The 21,510-nt window shown below is 41.2% G+C and overlaps 1 protein-coding gene across 2 annotated transcripts in view; it reads right to left on the bottom strand.

Annotated features, from left to right (window-relative positions):
- Window positions 1-21,510, bottom strand: part of EDN3 (endothelin 3) — a 119,725-nt gene that overhangs the window by 64,247 nt on the left and 33,968 nt on the right. The window contains exons 3-5 of one of the 2 annotated variants that reach the window (XM_024114900.3): window positions 21,173-21,349; window positions 20,622-20,727; window positions 17,887-19,735 (exon numbers count right to left, since the gene is read on the bottom strand). In XM_024114900.3, coding sequence (XP_023970668.2) covers window positions 20,655-20,727; window positions 21,173-21,349 — 250 coding nt within the window. In that variant the 3' untranslated portion in view covers window positions 17,887-19,735; window positions 20,622-20,654. Of the gene's footprint in view, window positions 1-17,886; window positions 19,736-20,621; window positions 20,728-21,172; window positions 21,350-21,510 lie in introns of those variants that run through there. The other variant, XM_024114902.3, reaches the window with a different exon arrangement.

Genomic DNA, 21,510 nt, shown 5'->3' with positions numbered 1-21,510 from the left:
GAGGAAGGTGAAAAACCTCCAGGGCTTCTGCCAATCTACCCTTGAGGAAAATTCCTTCCTGACCCCAAATATGGCGATCAGTAAAACCCCGAGCATGTAGGCAAGATTCTCCAGCCTCACCCTCATTTGCCATTTTACTAATTACCTGCCATGGCACGCTGTTCCTTTGACTAAAATCACGTTATCCCCTTAAACCATTCCTTCCATAAATTTATCTAACTTAATCTTAAAACCAGACAGGTCCTTCGCCCCCACCGTTTCCATTGGAAGGCTGTTCCAATATTTCACCCCTCTGACGGTCAGAAACCTTCGTCTAATTTCAAGCCTAAACTTCCCCACGGCCAGTTTATATCCATTCGTTCTCGTGTCCACATTAGTACTGAGCTGGAATAATTCCTCTCCCTCCCTGGTATTTATCCCTCTGATATATTTAAAGAGAGCAATCATATCCCCCCTCAGCCTAGGGTGACCAGATAGCAACTGTAAAAAATCGGGACAGGGGGTGGGGGGGTAATAGGAGCCTATATAAGAAAAAGCCCCCAAAATTGGGACTGTCCCTAAAAAATCGGGACATCTGGTCACCCTACCTCAGCCTTCGTTTGGTCAGGCTAAACAACCCGAGCTCCTCTAGTCTCCTTTCATACGACAGGTTTTCCATTCCTCTGATCATCCTAGTGGCCCTTCTCTGTACCCGGTCCAGTTTAAGTTCATCTTTTTTAAACATGGGAGACCAGAACTGCACACAGTACTCCAAATGAGGTCTCACCAGCGCCTTGTACAACGGAAGTAGCACCTCCTTATCCCTACTAGATATACCTCGCCTAATGCATCCCAAGACCGCATTGGCTTTTTTCACCGCCACGTCACATTGTCGACTCATAGTCATCCTGCGGTCTACAAGGTCTACATGTTAAAACAGACTCACTTCTGACATCCCATAATTATTGTATCAAGGGTTTGCAACACACTTTATTGCAGCTGTAAAACAAAATTAGATTTAACCCCTCAAAATGGTACAGTGCAAATCTGTGCTACTTCCAACAGTTTTAATGGGATAATGTTACCCAGACCCTGTTATCCACACTACTGTCATTTGAACGATTACAGGCAGAATAGTTCCCCACACTCTTCTATTTGCTGTTAATCTTACTTCCGACTGGATTCTGGTTCTCTCAGAGTTCACTCGCTCTGCCAGCTGAATTCTTCCATGTTCCCAATCCTTGCAGAAACACTCTGGCAGGGTGCAATCCTCTTTCTAAAACTGACCATCGTTTTTTAGAAGTCTGCAGGCATATTATGTTCAGATCTTGTAATCACCATTTGTGGTCGGGACAAATATTTTCCTCCATCTCTATCTGTTCTTTTAATAGATTAATGTTGATATACAGATTTTATTATTCTTCAAAGTGGAGGCAGCAGAACCAGGGGACAGAAGGAGGCTAGTGCCCCCTCAGTGGAAATACTGGGGGTGGGGCTGATGTACATTTCCACCCCCAGGATATCTCATGGAGGTGAGAGTGGGAGGAAGGACTGGAGCGGCTGACACGGTTCAGGAAATCAGGCCAGCTGCCAGGGAGTGGGTGGGAACAGTTCTCCTCTTTTCCCGGCTCTGCTACTAAGTGACCTCTGGTAAGTCGCTGCCCCTTTCTGTGCCTCTGTTTCCCTACCTGTAAAGGGGGCTGGTGCTATTGACCTCCTTTGTAAAGCGCTTTGTGACCTACTGATGAAAAGCACTGTATACAAGCTAGGTATTATTATTTTCCTCCTAGAGGGTCTGGATGTTGGATACCTCTGCTATATTCCGGACCAGAAAAGAGTTTGGTTGGGTGAAATGTTCCCAGATGGAGGAAGAGGAAAGCAGATTGCAGGATCAGGGCCTTAACCTGTTTACCTAGCCTTGGAAAATGCATAATTCTCAAATTTTACCAGGTTATTCCTCTTTCTTCTAATTTCATTTCTCTTTGGATTCTCTAACCCTCTCAGGGAAGCTACATGTGTTCACATAATGGCAAAGATTTTATAAAAAACGGACTTTCTACTTTTCTGTGCTTACTCTCCAAGGTACTTAAGCACATGTCTAATGTTCAACATGTGAGTAGTCCCATTGGCTTCAAGGGTGTTAACGCTGCGCTTATCTTTAAGCACATGAGAAATCTACCTTTCTTAATTGGGATTTTTATTGTAATTTAGATTTTCTGATTAAATTCTGCCCCCAAACTCCTTGCATCCAGAGCATAAAGACAGATGAGTGAAGCTGTAAAGTTTGGATTTGCTGGATTTAAAGGTAACAAGACTGTGACACACTTGATTTACATTTATGGAAAAATTCAAGAGACATTATTTGTCTCAGTCTGGGAACAGATCTCAAACAGGCCAACAACTCAGCAATTAAAGAAACCATGTCAATTAGTTTTAAAACTTTATTTGAAATAATAAAATGAATCATTTAAACAGTCTTGCTGTTTGCTAGTTTCATTTTGAAATATAATTTAATCCTAAAAGCTTCTCTAATTACAATTTTTAAATGTATTAACTGTAAAATTATGGTTATTTAACATTTTAACAAAGGCATCTTTACAAGTTTTGCATCTCAAGTTGGGTTTGCGTAATAAAGCTAGAATAAGAACTAAATGTTTTATATTTGTCTAGAATGCACTTCCCTGATCGTAAATACTTACAACACTAGAAGAAAATGTAATTATTCACTTTGGTATGTTCAGACTTAACTGAATAAAATCAGACTTGTGAATTCTGGGAGACTGCTATGTTACAAAACCGCTACAGAGCATGACCTGCCCTGCTAAGGACATCATAGTCTTAAATCTAACTGCAAGTTGTTTGTTTTGCAGTAGCTATCAGTTCTTACTTTTCTTTTTTTTGGCGGCAGTCTGAGCAATACAGTATGCTCAGTGATATCTCATATAATGGCACTAGGCTTAACCCATGTTGCCACTGAAAATAGCTTGTGCAGGTATCTTGGATAGCTTTGGAGAACAGTCATGGGTTATGGAACAATTAACCTCTAAGTCACTGGCTCAGATCAGAGTGACCACACAAATCATTCCCATATGATGACTTTTCTATAATTTATGGCACATGAGTCTAAGAGAGAAAAAAACAATAGCACAGTTGCTCTTGGTGATGGTTGTGGTGGTCTCAGCAAAAAGGTCCCGGACTCAATGGGTTGTGGAAACAGGACTACAGTCTCATGTGAAGTGTTTCTGGGGCATGGCACACTTTGGTGACAGAATATTGGGAATCTTGCAGTGTTTATAATCTAGGTGTTCCAAGCACAGAGGGCTTCTGGGAACAATCTCTAGCATCTTTCACAAGAGCTACAGTTTCCTGTGATTGGGGGTTGGATTTTGGCTTGAGGGTGAGAAGCAGATGTTAGATTTATTTTTGTGTTTGATTGTATCTTTCATTTTTGGCAAAGATGCCTAGGGACTAAGAGAGGTGAATTTTTGGTATGTACTAATAGTAAATCTAAATAAATTCACTTTCCAAAATCCACATACTATTGTATTAAATGCTAAATATTATGGCTAAGCTCTGCCTTCTCCCCCGTCCTAGGGGGTTGCATAGGGGTAAATCTGCCTGGAGTCTGGCTGTTTTCTGCCTGCTATTCAGTATTAGACTTGTGGATTTGTGTGGCATTAAGTGCTGTAGAGATTTTGACCTTCATATAAATTAAATTCAGCTGAAGACTTGATGACCACTCTGTAAATTGGACCTTTTAGCCATTCTTTGTTGTTTTTTAATTAATTCACTGTTAGGCTGCTCTAAAGCAACCAGACTGGATGGTCAGCTAGTGAACGTGACATGGCCTACGTCCTTTAGAGGTAGAGGTGCTTTGATACTCTTCGGTTTTGACATGGTAACTTGACTGTTAACTTCCTCCCATAATTTAGAGTGAGCTGCCATTTCTCACAAAACAATATCACCCACTGTTCTTTCTTTTCTACAGTATCTAGATACACCAAAATACTCATTTTGTCCTTCCTCTCACAAGGTCATAAGTATTAGTCTATTTAATTAGGTAATATTTGATAGTCTCTTGTTTTAACCTTTCCATACCATGGTGATTCAAATTGTATTTTAAGGCTTGCATTGCTCCAGCACATTGACTTGAGTGGCTGACAGGGTCTTGGAACCCCTGAAAAAACAGGCCAGATGTCATAATTGGTTAGTTTTCGAGTGTTTTTCAACAATGTTTGATTCTACCTTGGAATAAGATCCCAAGTTGTGTCCAGGTTTGCTATGAGGCAATAGAGGTGAAACAGCAGACAAGATTCAGCAGAATTGCCTTTGAAATAATTATTAAATAGTTCTTTACATCTGCAGAGCACTGAACAGTAACTAATTATGCCCTGCCACAATCTTCTTCGGATCTCATTCAGCCAGTGTCTAGGACCCCTGTTCCTGGATTCACATGATGAGACCGAAATCTCAGGTTTCACACTATAACAAATTTCTAGCCTTCGTTGTTGTAAAGAAATGCTTCAGAATGTGATCCAAGTGTAACCAGTGCTTGAGTGTCAAGAGAGCCTAAAACAATACCTCCAAGAGGTGTGAACTGCTCCATATATGAAACCAGCTGCTTTGGGCACTTCACCAATGCCACTCCAGCACAGGGCTATGAGTGTCGTCCTCTCCGCTGCCACCCCATCTTAGGTCTTTTATAGTGGTGTTGGGAGGATTATTTCCATACAGAGCCCTCAGCAGAGTGCAGGCTGAGGGCTTTCACCTCGAGAACAGACCCCAGCCTGACTGAAAACACAAAGTGGTGGTTGATCGATGGATATGGGGGACAGAGGAACTATACAGTTCCCCCAGAAAATGTTATACCAATAGAATAAAAACGAGCAGGATCTCATTAAGAGGGATAAGGCAAAGATGCCACATTTATTGTAAATATAATGATAAAGCAAAAGATAAAAGTAAACAACCTTGTTTGACTACTTATTCCTATCACTACTTATTTTTTATACACACACACACATATATGTATATGTTTACACAATTATTTATTTAAGTTCTGAATAGGTTTTATAGTTACCAGCCTAGAAGTTGCTCATGCCAAGTTACTGGCCAGGTATCTTGGTCATGAGGATGGAGCCGAGTCCGTGTCAGGTGCACATATATATATGTGTGTGTGTGTGTGTGTGTGTGTGTGTGTATAAAAAATAAGTAGTGATAGGAATAAGTAGTCAAACAACATTGTTTACTTTTATTTTTTGCTTTATTATTATATTTACAATAAATGTGGCATCTTGGCCTTATCCCTCTTAATAAGATCCTGCTGGTTTTTAGTCTATTGGTATAACAAAAACAGCTCTTGCATGAGTATCCTGTGCCACTGCTGCTCCAAGAAAGGGTGGATCCATTAAGTAGCAAAAGAGCTGAGGCAAGGCACAGGGGTAAGGCCATGGGGCCGTATGTGGAGTGCACCTAGAGACCCAAATTACCTTAGTCTGGCCCTGCCCCTGTGGTAGTTAGGTAGGTTTTATACCATTTAACAGGTGAGGAAACTTATGCTCAGAGAGACTAAATGACTTCCTCAAGACCCTACAGTGAGTCAGTGGAAGAACCAGGATTATAACTTGGAGATATCGTCCGCCAATCCTGGGTATACTCCTATGATCTAACTGGGCCAAACCAGATGAGGATTCCTTTCCACTGGGGAATCCTGTGCTGCTTTCTGAAAGCACCTTTAAATCCCCTTTGCAAGCCTGACTTAGGAGAGGCCATGGATCTGACGCAAAGTCTCTTATCTCCCATTCCTCACTGCCTAAATAGAGAGCCAAATCCTTATGGCCCATAGGATCTTTGTCTGGCTAAGGACTGAATATAAACGGAAGGACCTTAGAATCTGGTCAAAGGCTTTTAGCATTGAATCGTTTATTAGCTTGTGATCAGACTTGTGTAAGAAAAGATTTTTAAATGTAAGAATGGAAACTCCTCAGTTTGGTCTGGCACGTAATATTGCACAGCTTGACCCGCAGTTGACCCATGACTTGATAAATTGACACCAGAGGGTGGTGAATTCTGGCTTTATTCTTGTGGCGTTAACAAGCTTCCCTTCTGCGGTGGACCCATTGGAAATAAAATACAGATACAAAAGCCTGTTAATGCTTTTATCTTGTTCAGGATCTGTGCATCACAGGCGTGCGTGGTTCCAGGAGGCTTTTGGCGTCGAATCTCAACTGGCTTTGATTTTTCAACCCTCACTGGGCACTGCTCTGAGTCAGTGAAAAGTTCCAAGTTCACAATCCTTGCAGCAAGCCAGGGCTCAGAGTCAGGATTGAGTCACTGTCTTCTCCACAGCTTCACTCTGCTCCGTAGAGAACTGGCCCCTTTACTATCTTTTGTTGCCTTCTGGGTAATATATTCAGGAAACTGAAGTCTACTCCCTAGCTTCACCTTCAGTATCTTGAGAGAGAGCCAACTGGCCCTGAATCTTCTTGGCGCTCTTCAGTAAGTAGTTGCCTGACTCTTTCCCCCACTTTTGCTCTATGTCGAAGTTGGCTGATTAGAATCACTCCTCCCTTAATCCTCCCCCTTCACGCATACTCACAATGGGTTGCCTGCCTTACCCTCACCTTTTTAGTCCACTTTAGCTAGAAAGGGTGATTAAAAAGTATAAAGATTCACTGAAATCCAGGATAGGATCAGACCCTGGTCGTCTATGGTGCATGAATTGCTGTCTGCCTAGCTGGGCGTGATCCTGCAAAGAGCTAAGCATCCTCACTAAAGCCAGGGGGCTACTCCATCTTGGAGTGCCCAACACTTGCAGGGTTAATCCCTTAGGGCATGTCTACACTTACCTCCGGAGCGATCGATCCAGCAGGGGTCAATTTATTGCGTCTAGTGAAGACGCGATACATCGACTGCCGAGCACTCTCCCGTCGACTCCAGTACTCCACCCAAGCGAGAGGCGCAGGCAGAGTCGATGGGAGAGTGTCAGCAGTCGACTTACTGCAGTGAAGACACTGCGGTAAATAGATCTAAGTAGGTTGAATTCAGCTACATTATTCACGTAGCTGAAGTTGCATAACTTAGATCGATTCCTCCCCCCTCCCCCCAGTGTAGACCAGGCCTAAGATTGTAAACTTGTTGGGCCAGGGAATCAGTTCTTCTTCTCTCTTTGGCACACCAGCAATCCATGCGACTGGAAATGCAGGAGAACTGTAACCTTAGGTTACTGCAATTTATTTCAATCTCCTTCACACAAAAAGAACAGGAGTACTTGTGGCACCTTAGAGACTAACAAATTAATTTGTTAGTCTCTAAGGTGCCACAAGTACTCCTGTTCTTTTTGCGGATACAGACTAACACGGCTGCTATTCTAAATCCTTCACACAAGAAAGTCAGCAAGAACAATTAAGATCAGATGAGCAGTTAACTCAGTTTCATGGTTCAAAAACAAGGGCATATCATTTATACCGGGGCTGTTTCACATTAGACCATGAAGAGTCTGATTCCTGAAACGTCAGAAAGAAATAAACGTTAAACTATTTGATACATGAGAGGGAAAGAAATGAATTAAACATGTCCTAAGGAAACGGGTTTGTTGTTGGATGTTTTGTTGTTGTTTAGGTTGGGGTTTGTTTTTTTGCTATTTGCTTCCATTTTATTTATTGTAATTTAGAACAAATGGGGAATTGGCATATCTGTGAGATAATCCTTTGTTGCAGACTGTTATCAATGTTCTATAAACAAATGCTGCAAATAAAACCCTTCGATTCAATTTAGGCTTTAATTCTAAAATCGAGCTTGCTGGGGCAGTGGGTTAATAAATGGGATGTGCTGGGCTTTCTTGCATGCCTCTCTGATTTGCACTGGGGAAACCAACTCTGCCTGGACAGCGATGTAGTTCTGCCTCGACATGCTGGGTACAGATGTCATTTCACTGCAGGATAACTAGCACACAGTTGGGATAATGCTACCTGAACACCATGACCATTAACATTCTTCACGCATTTCCTTCTGGCGTTTTTCATGGCTAGGTGGTGTGTCAACTCCCGAGCCTGCTGCTGCCATCAGCTATTTACTTAGTAACACAGCTCGGCTTCACACTGACAGCCAGAGTTATCCACAGCAACTACACAGGGTCCCACTTCCACAGGCATCTCTGGTTTCCTCAGCCAGATGCAGGTCAGCACTTACCACTACCACATCAGATACTTCTTCTGATCCATTTCTTTTCTAGGATACTCTCCATCAAAAGCACCCAAGATCCAAGTTTTCAGAACGGTGCCCTCAAAAAAGGCATGTCTGGTCTGCACATGCCTTTACCAGGTCCGCGCACACATTTAATCAGCCATCTAGCGGTCTATACGCACGCTCCTTGTGAGGACCGCATTTATAACTGTGGTAACGGCACGTGCACATTGTTTTACACTTCCAGTTGCTCTTCTGCAATTCTGAAAATCTGGATCCTACAAAACAAAATAGCAGCGTAGTGTCTGCCTGCCTGAGGGTATGTCTACACGCTTGCACTAGTCCTGATTGAGCTAGCATGCTAAAAAATAGTGTCACCATGGTGGAAGGAGGGGCTAGCTGCCCCAAATACAGTCCCAAGATGAAAGAAGAACAGGAGTACTTGTGGCACCTTAGAGACTAACACATTTATTTAGTCTCTAAGGTGCCACAAGTACTCCTGTTCTTCTTTTTGCGGATACAGACTAACACGGCTGCTACTCTGAGTCCCAAGATGCTAATAATGGTAATTAAAAATTAAATATCAACTTACCAATGTGTCTTGTTCTTCACTGGACTGCATCACCAAAGCAGATTCGTTTTAGCCATTTGGGAATACATGAGAAGTGTAACAAGTCACATGATAGGGGGACGATAAATTATGTCTTAGATTGGCTACACCAGGCGTCAATCATTCTGTGGCTGTGTAAGCACTGTGAATGATGCAGTAGTAGCGAGTTGCTTTGCGCTGGAGTTGCTATGGTTTGACCGTTGCTAAGTGGTAAATTTGAATTGTGTTGAGGAGAATCCAGGACAAATGTTGTCCCCGAGTCATTCAGTCTGGGACCGGGACTTGAAATCTACATTTCGGGACTCTCCCGCCCAATTAGGGATTGGTGGTCACCCTAATTGGAGCAAGCGAGTCAAGTAACTAGGAACTACATCATGAGAAGTCCCAGTTCAGTAGCAACTTCTGGTTTGACTCACAATACCACTCATTGGTGTTCCCTTAGTCACAGATAGGTACTTCGGGAGCAGGAACTCTGGAGCTCTTGCCAATGATAAGGCAATGACTGCCTCTAACTTATGTAAGCTACTGTGAACATGTCATCACATGGAAGATGACTTTAAAGCCCTCTAAGGACACTAGGCATAACCATTTATGCATAGTCCCGCTGCTTTTATTTGTGATTGCTTATACAGGTCTGTCGCATCTTAGGCGCATTTAACATGTGCGATTTCAGCTTTACGCGGTCGGCAAAACCAAAACCAAAAACAAAAGGAGAAAAACAACAATTTAAATACTGTTTCTGTAGTGCGGGCAATTCCGCCCGCCATTACACTCAATGTAATTTTGACGATACGCGATTTTTGCTTTAGACACTGACTGCGGAACGTAACGCTAGCGTAAGATGAGACAAACCTGTATAATAATATGGTTTGTCTCTCTTCCCCAAATACTGCCAGCTACTGAGTGGGATGTCATTAGCACTCCTATCAGGTGTTGGTGATCATGTCTGCTTTTACTGCCTGCAACGCAGAGAAGCTGTAAGCCCTAGGGTGACCAGATGTCCCGATTTTATAGGGACAGTCCTGATTTTTGGGTCTTTTTCTTATATAAGTTCCTTTTACCCCCCACCCCGTCCCGATTTTTCACACTTGCTGTCTGGTCACCCTAATAAGCCCTGAAGTCTGAACTTTTCCCAAGTGGCAAATAAGCCTTATTTTGAGGGTTTATGTGCAATGATAGGGGTGTATTTGGCTTATGTGGGCCCTAACTCCCACTGAATGGGAATTGGGGGCCAGATTTTCAAAGGTATTTATGAACCTAAAGATCCAGATAGGCACCTAGTGGGATTTTCAAAAGTACCTAAATTAGGTTAGGTGCCAAACTCCTATTAATTTCAATGGGAGCTCAGTGCCTTACTCACTTAGGTGCTTTTGAAAATCTGTCTAGGCATCCATCTGCAGCTTAGGCACCTAAACCAATCTGGTCATATGTGCCTAGGCCCCTCTTCCCTCCCCTCCTCCCCCAGGTACATAGAAAACCCCAGCCTACCATAGTATAACAACTTTCCATGTTATATTCCCATTTTCCTATGGTTTGCTATAATGCTAGGCCAGACCCAGTTTACTTTGTCTACCATGGTGGCTCTCAATCTTTCCACACCACTGTACCCCTTTCAGGAGTCTGATTTGTCTTGCGTGCCCCCAGGTTTCACTCACTGAAAACTACTTTCTTATAAAATCAGACATAAATACAAAAGTTTTACAGCACACTACTACTGAAAAATTGCTGACTTTCTCGTTTTTACCATATAATTATAAAATAAATCAACTGGAATATAAATATTGAACTTACATTTCAGTGTCTAGTGTCTAGAGCAGTATAAACAAGTATTGTCTGTATGAAGTTTTAGTTTGTACTAACTTCACTGGTGCTTTTTATGTAGCCTGTTATAAAACTAAGCAAGTATCTAGATGAGTTGAAGTCCCCCCGGAAGACCTTTGCATAGCCCCAGGGGTACATGTTCCCCTGGTTGAGAACCACTGGTCTACAACACTGCAAAGGGCTGATAGGCTGTTGACTTCATCCAACCTAGCAACTCTATATTGCAACAAGGTTTTGCACAACTTTTAAATGCCCAGAAAAATATCACTCTAAAGATATGTTTTTTAAGAAACAGATACACACCGTTTTGTAGCTGCAGCATTTTGCTCTATTTTGCATATGGAGCTAAGAGTTTAATTTTAAAATGCTGGTTTCATCTTAACAGTTTCTTTCCTTTCATCCTTTCTTGTATACACTATTTCTCTCTTGTATGCTGTCTTATTTTGTTTTTATTCTTTGGAAAACAACTGACATTTTAACATTGTTTAGCCAATTGTTTGTGGGGGAAAAAGTTAAATCAAATTTTTCAGTATTGCTGTTTGCAAATCTAATATGAGCAAACAAAATCAAAACAAATTCTACTGAAAAAATTCCATATATTATTGCTTAATGCAATTAATGTTGTTGAACACAATAGAAGAAGTCAGACTTTTAAGTAATTAGGATGAAATTCCTTCTGCTTTGAGACTCGTCCAGCTCTCATTGACTTGAACAGAAGTTGGATCTGATTCTCAAAGCACAGCTTTAAAAGAAGGGTAATTTGATGTCTACTGACACAGCATTAATCATTTTATATGCTCTGGTTCTATCATTCAGATAAAACTGTATAGTCCCCAAATAGTCCAGCATTAAAATATTATTTAATGTACTGTCATTTTAAAGTGCCAAAGTGACTGTTTCCACATGGTTAGTACATACAGTAATAGGGGAAATGAGTGGTAGAACACAGAACTCCAGATAAATGGCAAATTGCAAAGACTTCTGCTCATCTGAAAGAAATTAGGTCAGATCCTCAGCTCTTATAAAGTGGCATGACTCCACTGAAGTCATCAGAGCTCTGCCAGTTCATTCTGAGTATCTGGCTCATTATGTCCATTATTAAACATCACATGGTAGCATATGGCAAGTCTATATTAAAGCCCAACTAACCACCCACTTAAAAAGCCCACTGTTCCCATAGTATCTGAGCGCCTCACTACTTTTAATGGAGTTATTCTCACAACACCCCTGTGAGGTAAAGGGAGTTACTGCCCCTGTTATGCAAATAGAAAACTGAGGCAGATTATTAAAGCTATTTAGGGGCCTGAAGATGCAGAGAAGTGCATAATGGGATTTCAAAAATGCCTAGCAGCCTAACCAGTTTAAAAATCTAGCCCTAAGTAACTTGCATAAGGTCACACAGGAAATCTGGGCAGAGCAGAGAATGGAACATTGGTCTCCTAGGCCCAAGCTAGCCCCCAGCTAATGTTCCATTTTCCCTCTCATGAGAGCTACTATTCTTCAGGATGAGTAAATCAGCACAAATTACAAATTTCAAAGTGGTAGCCGTGTTAGTCTGTATCAGCAAAAAGAATGAGGAGTACTTGTGGCACCTTAGAGACTAACAAATTTATTTGAGCATAAGCTTTCGTGGGCTAAAATACACTTCATCAGATGCATGCAGTGGAAAATACAGTAGGAAGATATATATACACAGAGGACATGAAAAAATGGGTGTTGGCAGACCTACTATAACGGGAGTAATCAGTTAAGGTGGGTTATTATCAGTAGGAGAAAAAAAACTTTTGTAGTGATAATCAGGATGGCCCATTTCCAACAGTTGACAACAGTTGTGAGTTCACCTGCACATCTACCAATGTGATATATGCCATCATGTGCCAGCAATGCCCCACTGCCATGTACATTGGCCAAACCGGACAGTCTCTACGCAAAAGAATAAATGGACACAAATCAGATGTCAAGAATTATAACATTCAAAAACCAGTCGGAGAACACTTCAACCTCCCTGGTCACTCGATTATAGACCTCAAAGTCGCAATACTCCAACAAAAAACCTTCAAAAACAGCCTCCAATGAGAAACTGCAGAATTGGAATTAATTTGCAAACTTGACACCATTAAATTAGGCTTAAATAAAGACTGGGAGTGGATGGGTCATTACACAAAGTAAAACCTATTTCCCCATGCTAATTTTTTCCCCTTCTGTTACTCACACCTTCTTGTCAACTGTTGGAAATGGGCCATCCTGATTAGCACTACAAAAGTTTTTTTTTCTCCTGCTGATAATAGCCCACCTTAACTGATTACTCTCATTATAGTTGGTATGGCAACACCCATTTTTTCCTCTGTGTATATATATCTTCCTACTGTATTTTCCACTACATGCATCTGATGAAGTGGGTTTTATGCTCAAATAAATTTGTTAGTCTCTAAGGTGCCACAAGTATTCCTCGTTCTTTTTACAAATTACAAAGACAGCCTTCAGAATGTAAATTTAGGCTCTGCTGTCTTAATGAGTTCCAAAGCCATTTAGAAAAGCCATTGGAAGCCAAGAGACAAAAACAAAACAAACAAAAACACAACACACCACCATCATCATATTTTATGGGCAAAAATTCTTTTAAATAAAGCTCAAGATACCATTATACTGTCAACAGAACAGTTCAATAGTCTGTTTAAATTTCCTGAGGAATTGTAGGCCTCTTAATCCTGTGAGGTTTCTCTGTCCTGTAAACCCCTCCATAGTCGGTTAGAAGTGTATAATTTCTGAAAATTATAGCCACAAAAGTAAACATTGTTTTCAATCTCATCTGTTTAAAATGTTGCTTGAGTACTATTCCAGTGGCTTCCAAGCCATGGATTTAAAGGTTTAAAGTTCCCATGGCTGGAATTGGTTCCTTTTCTCGTGATAGCCTTCTGTTACACTTTCATTGTTTTACCCCCATCACCTATATATCTTGCTTAGATCTGGAAACATTCTCCTTAAATCATCCAAGACCAGACTGTCCCAAGTGGCCTCCCTTTTTGCGTGACACCTAATTTTCCAGTGTGCTGAGCATAGGGTGACCAGACAGCAAGTGCGAAAAATCGGGACGGCGGTGAGGGGTAATAGGCTTCTATATAAGAAAAAGCCACAAATATCGGGACTGTCCCTATAAAATCGGGACATTTGGTCACCCTAGCTGAGCACTTTCAGCCCCATTGATTTCACCTGGAGTCGCTCAGAGCCTCTGAAAATCAGCTCCTAGAGGCACAATTTTGAAAGATGGTGAAGTGAGCATGGGTGGAAGGCGCTGAGTGCCGCCAGTGGGAACCAAGGGTGTTCAGGACCTTGCTGGGCTGAGCCCTTGGTGTCAAGGTCATTTTTGAAAATATGGGGTCTTAAATATAGATAGCCTTTTACCCTGCTGCAATGAATCATTGCGCAATGTCGTAATAGAATCCGTTTTACTTCTATTATAAAGTGGAAGATTTAGGGCTCATGCAAGTGAGGCACGACTAGCACTGGCCAAAGCTACACAGTACAAGTTCTGCAAGCTTCTCCATGTAAATTGTGTTAATCCTCATCAGTCCTGACCTGCAGCAACTCTGGTATTTTCTAGTCCTTAGCCATCTCTCCTGCATGATGTACGGTGATCTAGGGACAAGTGGCTAAGCAATAGCTGTGTTGGGACCACTGCTACTTATGAGACTCATTGTCCCCTCACCCTTACAGTGTTCTCCCGTGTGTGTCTGTATCCATGAATTGTCTCTCATCATATACTTGGATCTGGGTAGCCAATAGGCGGACCGCAGGGCAAATCCAGACCATCAGATGCTTTTGAACAGACCCAGAAATCTTTATTTACTTAACATTATTGTTGTTGCATTGTGAAAAATGTTTCTCTGGAGTCTGGACCTTGACTATACCCTGACCAAGAAATTTGGACTTGGACAAAAAAATAATTGACTACCCTGACCTAGACTGTGAGCTCTTTGGCATAAGGACCATCTTTTCATTATGTATGAAAGGAGCCTAGAAATGGGGCCTCTTGGCATTATCATAATATAAAAAGGAATAAATAATGTGTTCACTAATGACTAGGACCAGACCACCAAATATTTTATAATGAAAAGCTCACAGAGTTTTCTTCACCTGGACTTTTCTTCCCAATGAAAAGCTCAGGGACCGAACTCTGATCTTAGTCATTCTAAATTTAGATTAGTGTATTGAGCTCAGAATCTGGCCCAGTATGTATATTTTATGTCCATTTTTACAGTGCTATTTTAAAAATACTTTTGAGGGTGCTGAGTCCCTGGAACTCCCAGTGCTCAGCAGCAAACAGACATCACTTACGAAAAATGTTGATCTGTTATGAACAGTAGGAGCTTTTGTACAAGTGGCCCTTGGCAGATCCCCACCCTAGTCAGGAAAAGGTTAAAGAGGATTCTCTGGGCATAATCCCCCTCAGACCAGCTCGTCAAGGCTGGGCAGGTCGTGAAAAGGAGACTCCTTGCTCAGGGCAGGGTGACATTCTGAAGAGCAGAACTCCCAACTCAGAGCTCCGCAGCCCCTGGAAGGACGGGTTGCTGTCTGGGGAATGGCTAGAGAGCGTTGGCCTCCCGGGGCCTCTCAGAAAGGGAAAGGGCCGGGTCTCCTCTCTTTTTTCTTCTTTCTCTTTGGCTTCCCAAAGGCCCAGGACTCTGCTTTTGTGGGTTGCAGAAGCATCTTGACACCTTGGTTGGACTGTTTTAACTCCCCACACAACAAGGCAGAGGGCTAAACAGCAGAGCCAGAGGTCTGTGCTCGGGACTCTGAGACAGGAGCAGCGCCCACCCTCCCCAGGAGGTGCGAGGGGGGTATCGCCTTTTACAGGCCCTGGTTCTGAGTTAAGTGGGGCTTTATGCCACCTCTGGGCAACTAAATTCTGGATTGTTCTGGGGGCTTGCATGGACCCTGGCGTAAGTCTGCCTTCTGCTGCCTCCAACTATTTGCTGCAGCGCCTTCTAGCAGCCCACTGCAGCCATACCGGCTCGCGGAACATCTGCTCCTGCCCACAACTCCTCCCTGGTATGCTCATACACCAAGGGCAGCACAGGGCTTTGCCAGCATGGAAATCCCTTTTTGTCAAGGGAATCCACAACCTGGGGTGGGGGGCTGGTAATCAATCTAGGTCCTGGTTACTAGAACATGTCCCAGAATTGGGACCCTTGTGTCTACTCATAATCATGGCTGAGAGGAGTCCTAAAACTGCATCCTTGTATATGAAACCAGGGGTACATTTACACTGCAAGCAGCGCAAGTCTCCAAGCCCAAGGCAACAGACATGGGCTGGTGGTCAAGCTGTGGCACTAAAAACAGCTGTGGAGATGTAGCAGCTTGGGCTCTGAAGCCCCCACTCTCACCCCCCAGTTTCAGTGCCTGAGCTCCAGCCTGAGCCATAATATCCACCCAGTTCTTTTTAGCACTGCAGCACAGTCCCGAGTCTGTTGACCCGGGCTCTGTCACTCACTTGCTGTAGACCTACCCCCAACGTTCCTCTCCAATGAGAGAAATGAACTGTGCAGAGATGCTAATTCATTTCAAAGACTCTGGAATGATTAGGGATGTGGCCATGTGTTGTTAAAGTGGCCATTGTTCTTTATTAACATCATTTTCTTCAGCGGCGTTGTTTAAAGCAGCTTTTTCAAATACAGCAGAATCCTCATGGGGCTAGCGTATATGCTATAGGAAGGTGGAAATCCCACTGAAGTCTTGCCATGCATCTTGAATTTGATGGGACTTTTGCCTGCATAACAAGTCGGGGTCTGGTCCTTAATTAACACTGCCAGACATAACTAGAAATATGCCCTTGTTTAGCATCTTTGGAAAGCACTTCACTCAGTCTGTTTATTGTCAGCCATGTCAGTTAAGTGGGTGTATTATATCGTTGGGCAGAAGATTAAGTCAATTCTTCTGCATTTAATAAATAGTTTCAGGAAATCAAAGTTCCAGCTCAGCATATTCTTCTAAAGCAAATGAAGAGCACTTCAGCTCGTCATAATTTTAGCCAACAGAAAATGAATTCTATCTGTCCATGCACAATAATTCAATAAGATTTTACCATATCCGTGACCCATCTATCTGATACATTTCAGTGTGTTACAAAAAGCATTTAGTAAGGGAGGTGATGTTGAATTCTGCAAAATGATTTTATGTCCTTAGCCGTCAGATTGTATGAGGCTTAGTTTAGCTTACATAGTGACACGTCAGCTTTTCCATGATATGCAATTTTCCTTTCACATGTCATTTCCTCAAAGCCAGATTTTCAAAAGAACTCAGCTCCCAGATGAAGTAAGCACAACTTCAAAAGGACTCCCCATCCAGCAGCTCCCATCTAGAACAGGTAGAGCTGCCAAGCAGTTTTGAAAACTTTTTCCTAACTGCCTCAGGGTGAAACTTGCTATAAATGCATGAGGGGGTTATTATTTACTGAATGTCAAGCCCATTAATCTTTTCTCAAGTAGAATAACTCTAGTTCCAGCTCAGATAACTCTAGGGCCCCCGTGAGCCTAGTGTTCAGGCATGGGCTGCATTAGTTAAGATTCAGCAGAAGAGGTCCATAGAGGACTCTGCTTTTTGCCTCTCTTGGGTTTGGTATAACTTTCACTTATTATCTTTGTTTTCTTCACTTTGAGGCCCTGATGATGAACTAATTTTCACATGAATTACAACATTACATTGATAGAATGATATCCTCTGCTGTGGGGTACCCCAAAAGCAAACTATTTTACGAGAGCATTCAGATGTAAAATCCAGTCATTTTCTTCCTGATGCCAAAGCACAGCAGTCCCTCCAACACTCCAAGGTCAAATCCAGTGCAGTGCCAAAACTCGCACAGGCAAGTTTAAGTTTATGTCATTACAAGATGGCATAGAACCTCAGTGAATTTGGCACTCTATCTTTGGAAAAAAACACTGTAGAGAAGACATGCGGGACTATGGGGAGGTGAGACTCCATGTAGGTATAGAAAGTTTAAATTGCACCAGCTCCCACCCAGGAGAAAATAGTAGGAATCCAAAATATACTGACCACTTCTACCAGAGAGAGTCTGCTAACAGTACCAGTGGAGGCAGCATTGAGTCAGTAGGGTGCTAGGCGCCTTGGGTCTCTTTATTGCCTGAACCTGAAGTCAGTGGATCTTCCCGCTGAGGCAAAAGTACAGGGTTCATAACTAGCCTGGACTGAGTGCTTCTGCATCTGTCCAACAACTCCAGTGAGACCAGATATGGGTTATACCAAGATATCCATTCAGCCACAGAAGAGACAGAAGATTAAATTATATCTTTTTAATTCATGGTTATATCAAAGAGCTCTTTTTATTGTGATTTTGATTTTACTTAATTCGCAGATTATTAGGAGAGCTACCTCTCCTCTGAAGATGGCAAATTCTCATAATCCTAATTGTGCATATGTATTCCAAAAAAAGTTAATCATGGTTATAAATGAACATTATTGCCTTCATAAAATAAGGTTGGTTATTTAAAATATATATACATATGCGCACACACACACACACACATTACCTTTGTTACATTATTTTTAAAAAGCCACACCAAAAAGCCATAGGTGAAGTGTTTGAACAATAAATAATCTACTTTTCTATAAACGTACAAAATCATGCCAGCAAGTAAAAAACAGTGATACAAATGTGATAATTGAAAGATATATTCACTTTATAACTCTAATAATTTATTTATGAAATATATCCATATATATATAATATATATATATATATAATTTTTTGGCAGAGACGTTACCCTTTCTTGTTTCAATGTCTATTGCCACTGTTTAACCTATATATCCATTTGTATTGTGAACTCAAAGTTCAGTTATATTCAATTTGCAGTTTTTGTTTTGGTCTGCAACTATTTTCTGATAAAATATAAATGTCATTTGCTCATAGTTTCACCTAGGAAGATTTGTATGAAGGTCTAACAAAGGAATCAGTAATGCCACAAGTTAGGAAATTCGTCTGTTACATTTTAAATCATATCAAAGAGCAACATTTGGAAGCATTATTCATCCTCTTGCTTGTTCTTTTGTTTTCCCGCAAAAAACCAGTCCATACTTGCTGATGAAATCACTTTTGATGATAAATTTCCAGGGACCAGCATTGTCCTTGTTCCCATTGTCTTGACATATCCCCAATCCTTCAACTGCTCAGTAAAGTAGTTTTCAAAGGTTAAAAACATGTCTTAAAACGTCAGCAAATAGGAATGTATACACTGGGTATGCATGGCACAGCACGTATGGGATTAGGAGAGAGAGAGATGTAAATTATTTTGAATGTATGAAGTTTAGATAATGCTTTTGTATCTGTCAGTCTTCATTTCATCCTCAGCAGATTCTTGTTGGTGGATAATTGGAATTCCATTCATCAACTACAGTGTATCCCTAGATAGTCATTGTAGCTGTGTTTCTGGATTGAACTTTCCAGCACAGAAATAATTTGTGCCTTAATTAAGTAACCTATTGAATACTTACTGTATATTGCTAACGTGCTATATTTTATAATGATATAATTATTAACCATTCATATTTATTCTGCATAGATACTGACATTTAAATATCTGCCAGCAAAGTTACAATATGATGATTGGCTAATAGCCTTGCATCTGTTAGCAAGAGACATATTTTGTTTCTGTTTATCCATAATGCAAATGTTTATACAGACAATTCTCTATTTTACCAGATTCTCCAATCATAATTGCTTGCATAAAGCTGGAACTGGGTACTTCACGCAGGCAGCAAGCACTAAGTGGAACAGTATGTTTCTACTGTATTATTTTTAAAATCAGGTAAAAAAAAAAGGCATTCTTGAATCTGTTTGTGTTGCTAAAGTTTGAATACTCCTTTTTCCCTCCCCCGCATCTCCAGGGTACATGCAAATACTCATCCTGTACTGCATGGTTTTTGACACTCTCGTCAGAGAAGTATAAAAGGATGCAATGTTCTTCACCCACGTTCATGTGCCCTCAAACTGGCATCAATGCAATAAAGGCGTTGCATACTGCTGGATTATCTATTGGCAGCCAGCCTGAAGCATTCCAATATGTCCATCTCATGGGAGATTTGTAGCTTAGATTCTTGCTTCTGAGCTCTGGCAAACAAACACTAAACCTTTTAAAAAAATAAACTGGAATGAAAATTGCTGGATTATATTGCACTACATGGACCTGATTTTGAGACCAGCCTTGCCATGACCGCTGCAAAACTGGGGGTACAAAATTGTACCCATGATTATTTGTGGGTGCAATGAATGTCACTTGAAAATCTAATTATATCTGATTCTCAAACAAAATCATAAGGATGAATTCAAATCAGGAGTTTCTAATCCCCAACACTTCCCTTGAAAACTGCAGGTATGAAGTTCCAGATTTGGCCTGTCTACTTCCACTGGCTGCTGCGTTCCATCTCAGAACTGAAAGCATTTTGCCTTATTCTGATGTCAAGTGCGGTTAGTATTCAGAGTGGACCGCGGAGTGGAGGTGGAGAGGGTTAACAGAAATCAGAATCTAGGTCAAATTTACCTCTCCACAACTGGCAATAAACCAGATTTACTGCTGCTTCTAAATATTTTCTCCACCCAACTTATTCCACTTTCTGTGACTTGGCAACTTAAGTTTTACTGAAACAATACATGAACAGATGTGTCCAAAGTTGCTCCAAGGCAAATTGAACAAAATCAAACATAAGTAAACAACCACTAAAAACACCAAACATGACCAGTGCCAATAAATCTGTCTTAAAGCCTGAAAGATTAAATCCTTAGAAGTTCTGGCTGATTCATCAGCATTAACTGAGGCCATTCCTGTGAGAGTGCCTTAAATATTTCCGCAGTGTAATAAAGTTACAAAACAAACCTCTTGGCCAAATTCTGCTCTCATTTAGGCTCATGATACTTCACTGATTTGAACTAAGAGCAAGATTTAGATCTTTGTATGCACAGGAACCCAAATTAATGTTTCTATCCACATAAAGTAGAACATGCACGTATATACTGTACCTCTCGGTTCAGAAACTGCCTGGACCCTCTGTGCTAATGAATGAGGGCACGTTCATTTTCTCTACGTTGCTCTTTCTCTGCTGTCTTTTTCAGTGACCCCTGATTACTGTGGAAAAGATAATGAGTTTAGGATTATTTTAGTGTCACCACTTCCATTTTGTCAGTCACCAACAGAGAGCTATTTTTTAAGATTTCAAATGATGTACTTTTCTTGGGAAAGAAGAAAACAGGCATACGCGCTGGATTTTTTTCCTTTTGTCTGAAAAGAATGTAGGATTAAATATGCTCTGAATTATCCTATGTATTCTCCCAACTGAACAGGAGCTCTGCTACTTCATGGGTGCCATGTCGTTTAAAACAAAACTCCAGAAAGCAGTATTAAACTACTATCTGTGAGAATTTCATTTAGAATCAACAAATTTGTTGATCAATTTCATTTGTTGTGTGCAGCTTGATTAATTCATTTGACTGAAGTAGCTAATTGTATATATGTTCAGAGATGTTCAAAATTTACCTTACTATTTTTAAAACAGGAAATCAAAGACCCTCACCATCTGCTGTCCTGTGTTCTTGTGCAAAACAACATGCACTGTTTGTCATGTATGTCCAAACAAGAGCACCGTGATAAAGACCAATCTAAAGACTCGGTGCTCTTGCAAAGCTCTCCAGTAGACCTTTTGCCTCTGAAACTGCCTCGGTAGTTAGACAGCCCATATGGTACAGTCCTCCTGTAATGAGAAACACAGAGACACTATACAATTTTAGGAGCTACTTTGGATACAGTTCAGTATATGTTTCCGTTCATTTATTTGTTTCCATGTAATAAAATGGTCTATTGCTCTGGGCTCCTGAACAATTCATTCATGCCACAACATTCACACAGAAAGTC

The sequence above is a fragment of the Chrysemys picta genome, chromosome 13 (assembly GCF_011386835.1).
Source record: "Chrysemys picta bellii isolate R12L10 chromosome 13, ASM1138683v2, whole genome shotgun sequence".
Classification (NCBI taxonomy): Eukaryota; Metazoa; Chordata; order Testudines; family Emydidae; genus Chrysemys; species Chrysemys picta.
The sequence above is the reverse complement of the archived record's forward strand: the minus strand, read 5'-3'. Positions and strand labels throughout refer to the sequence as shown.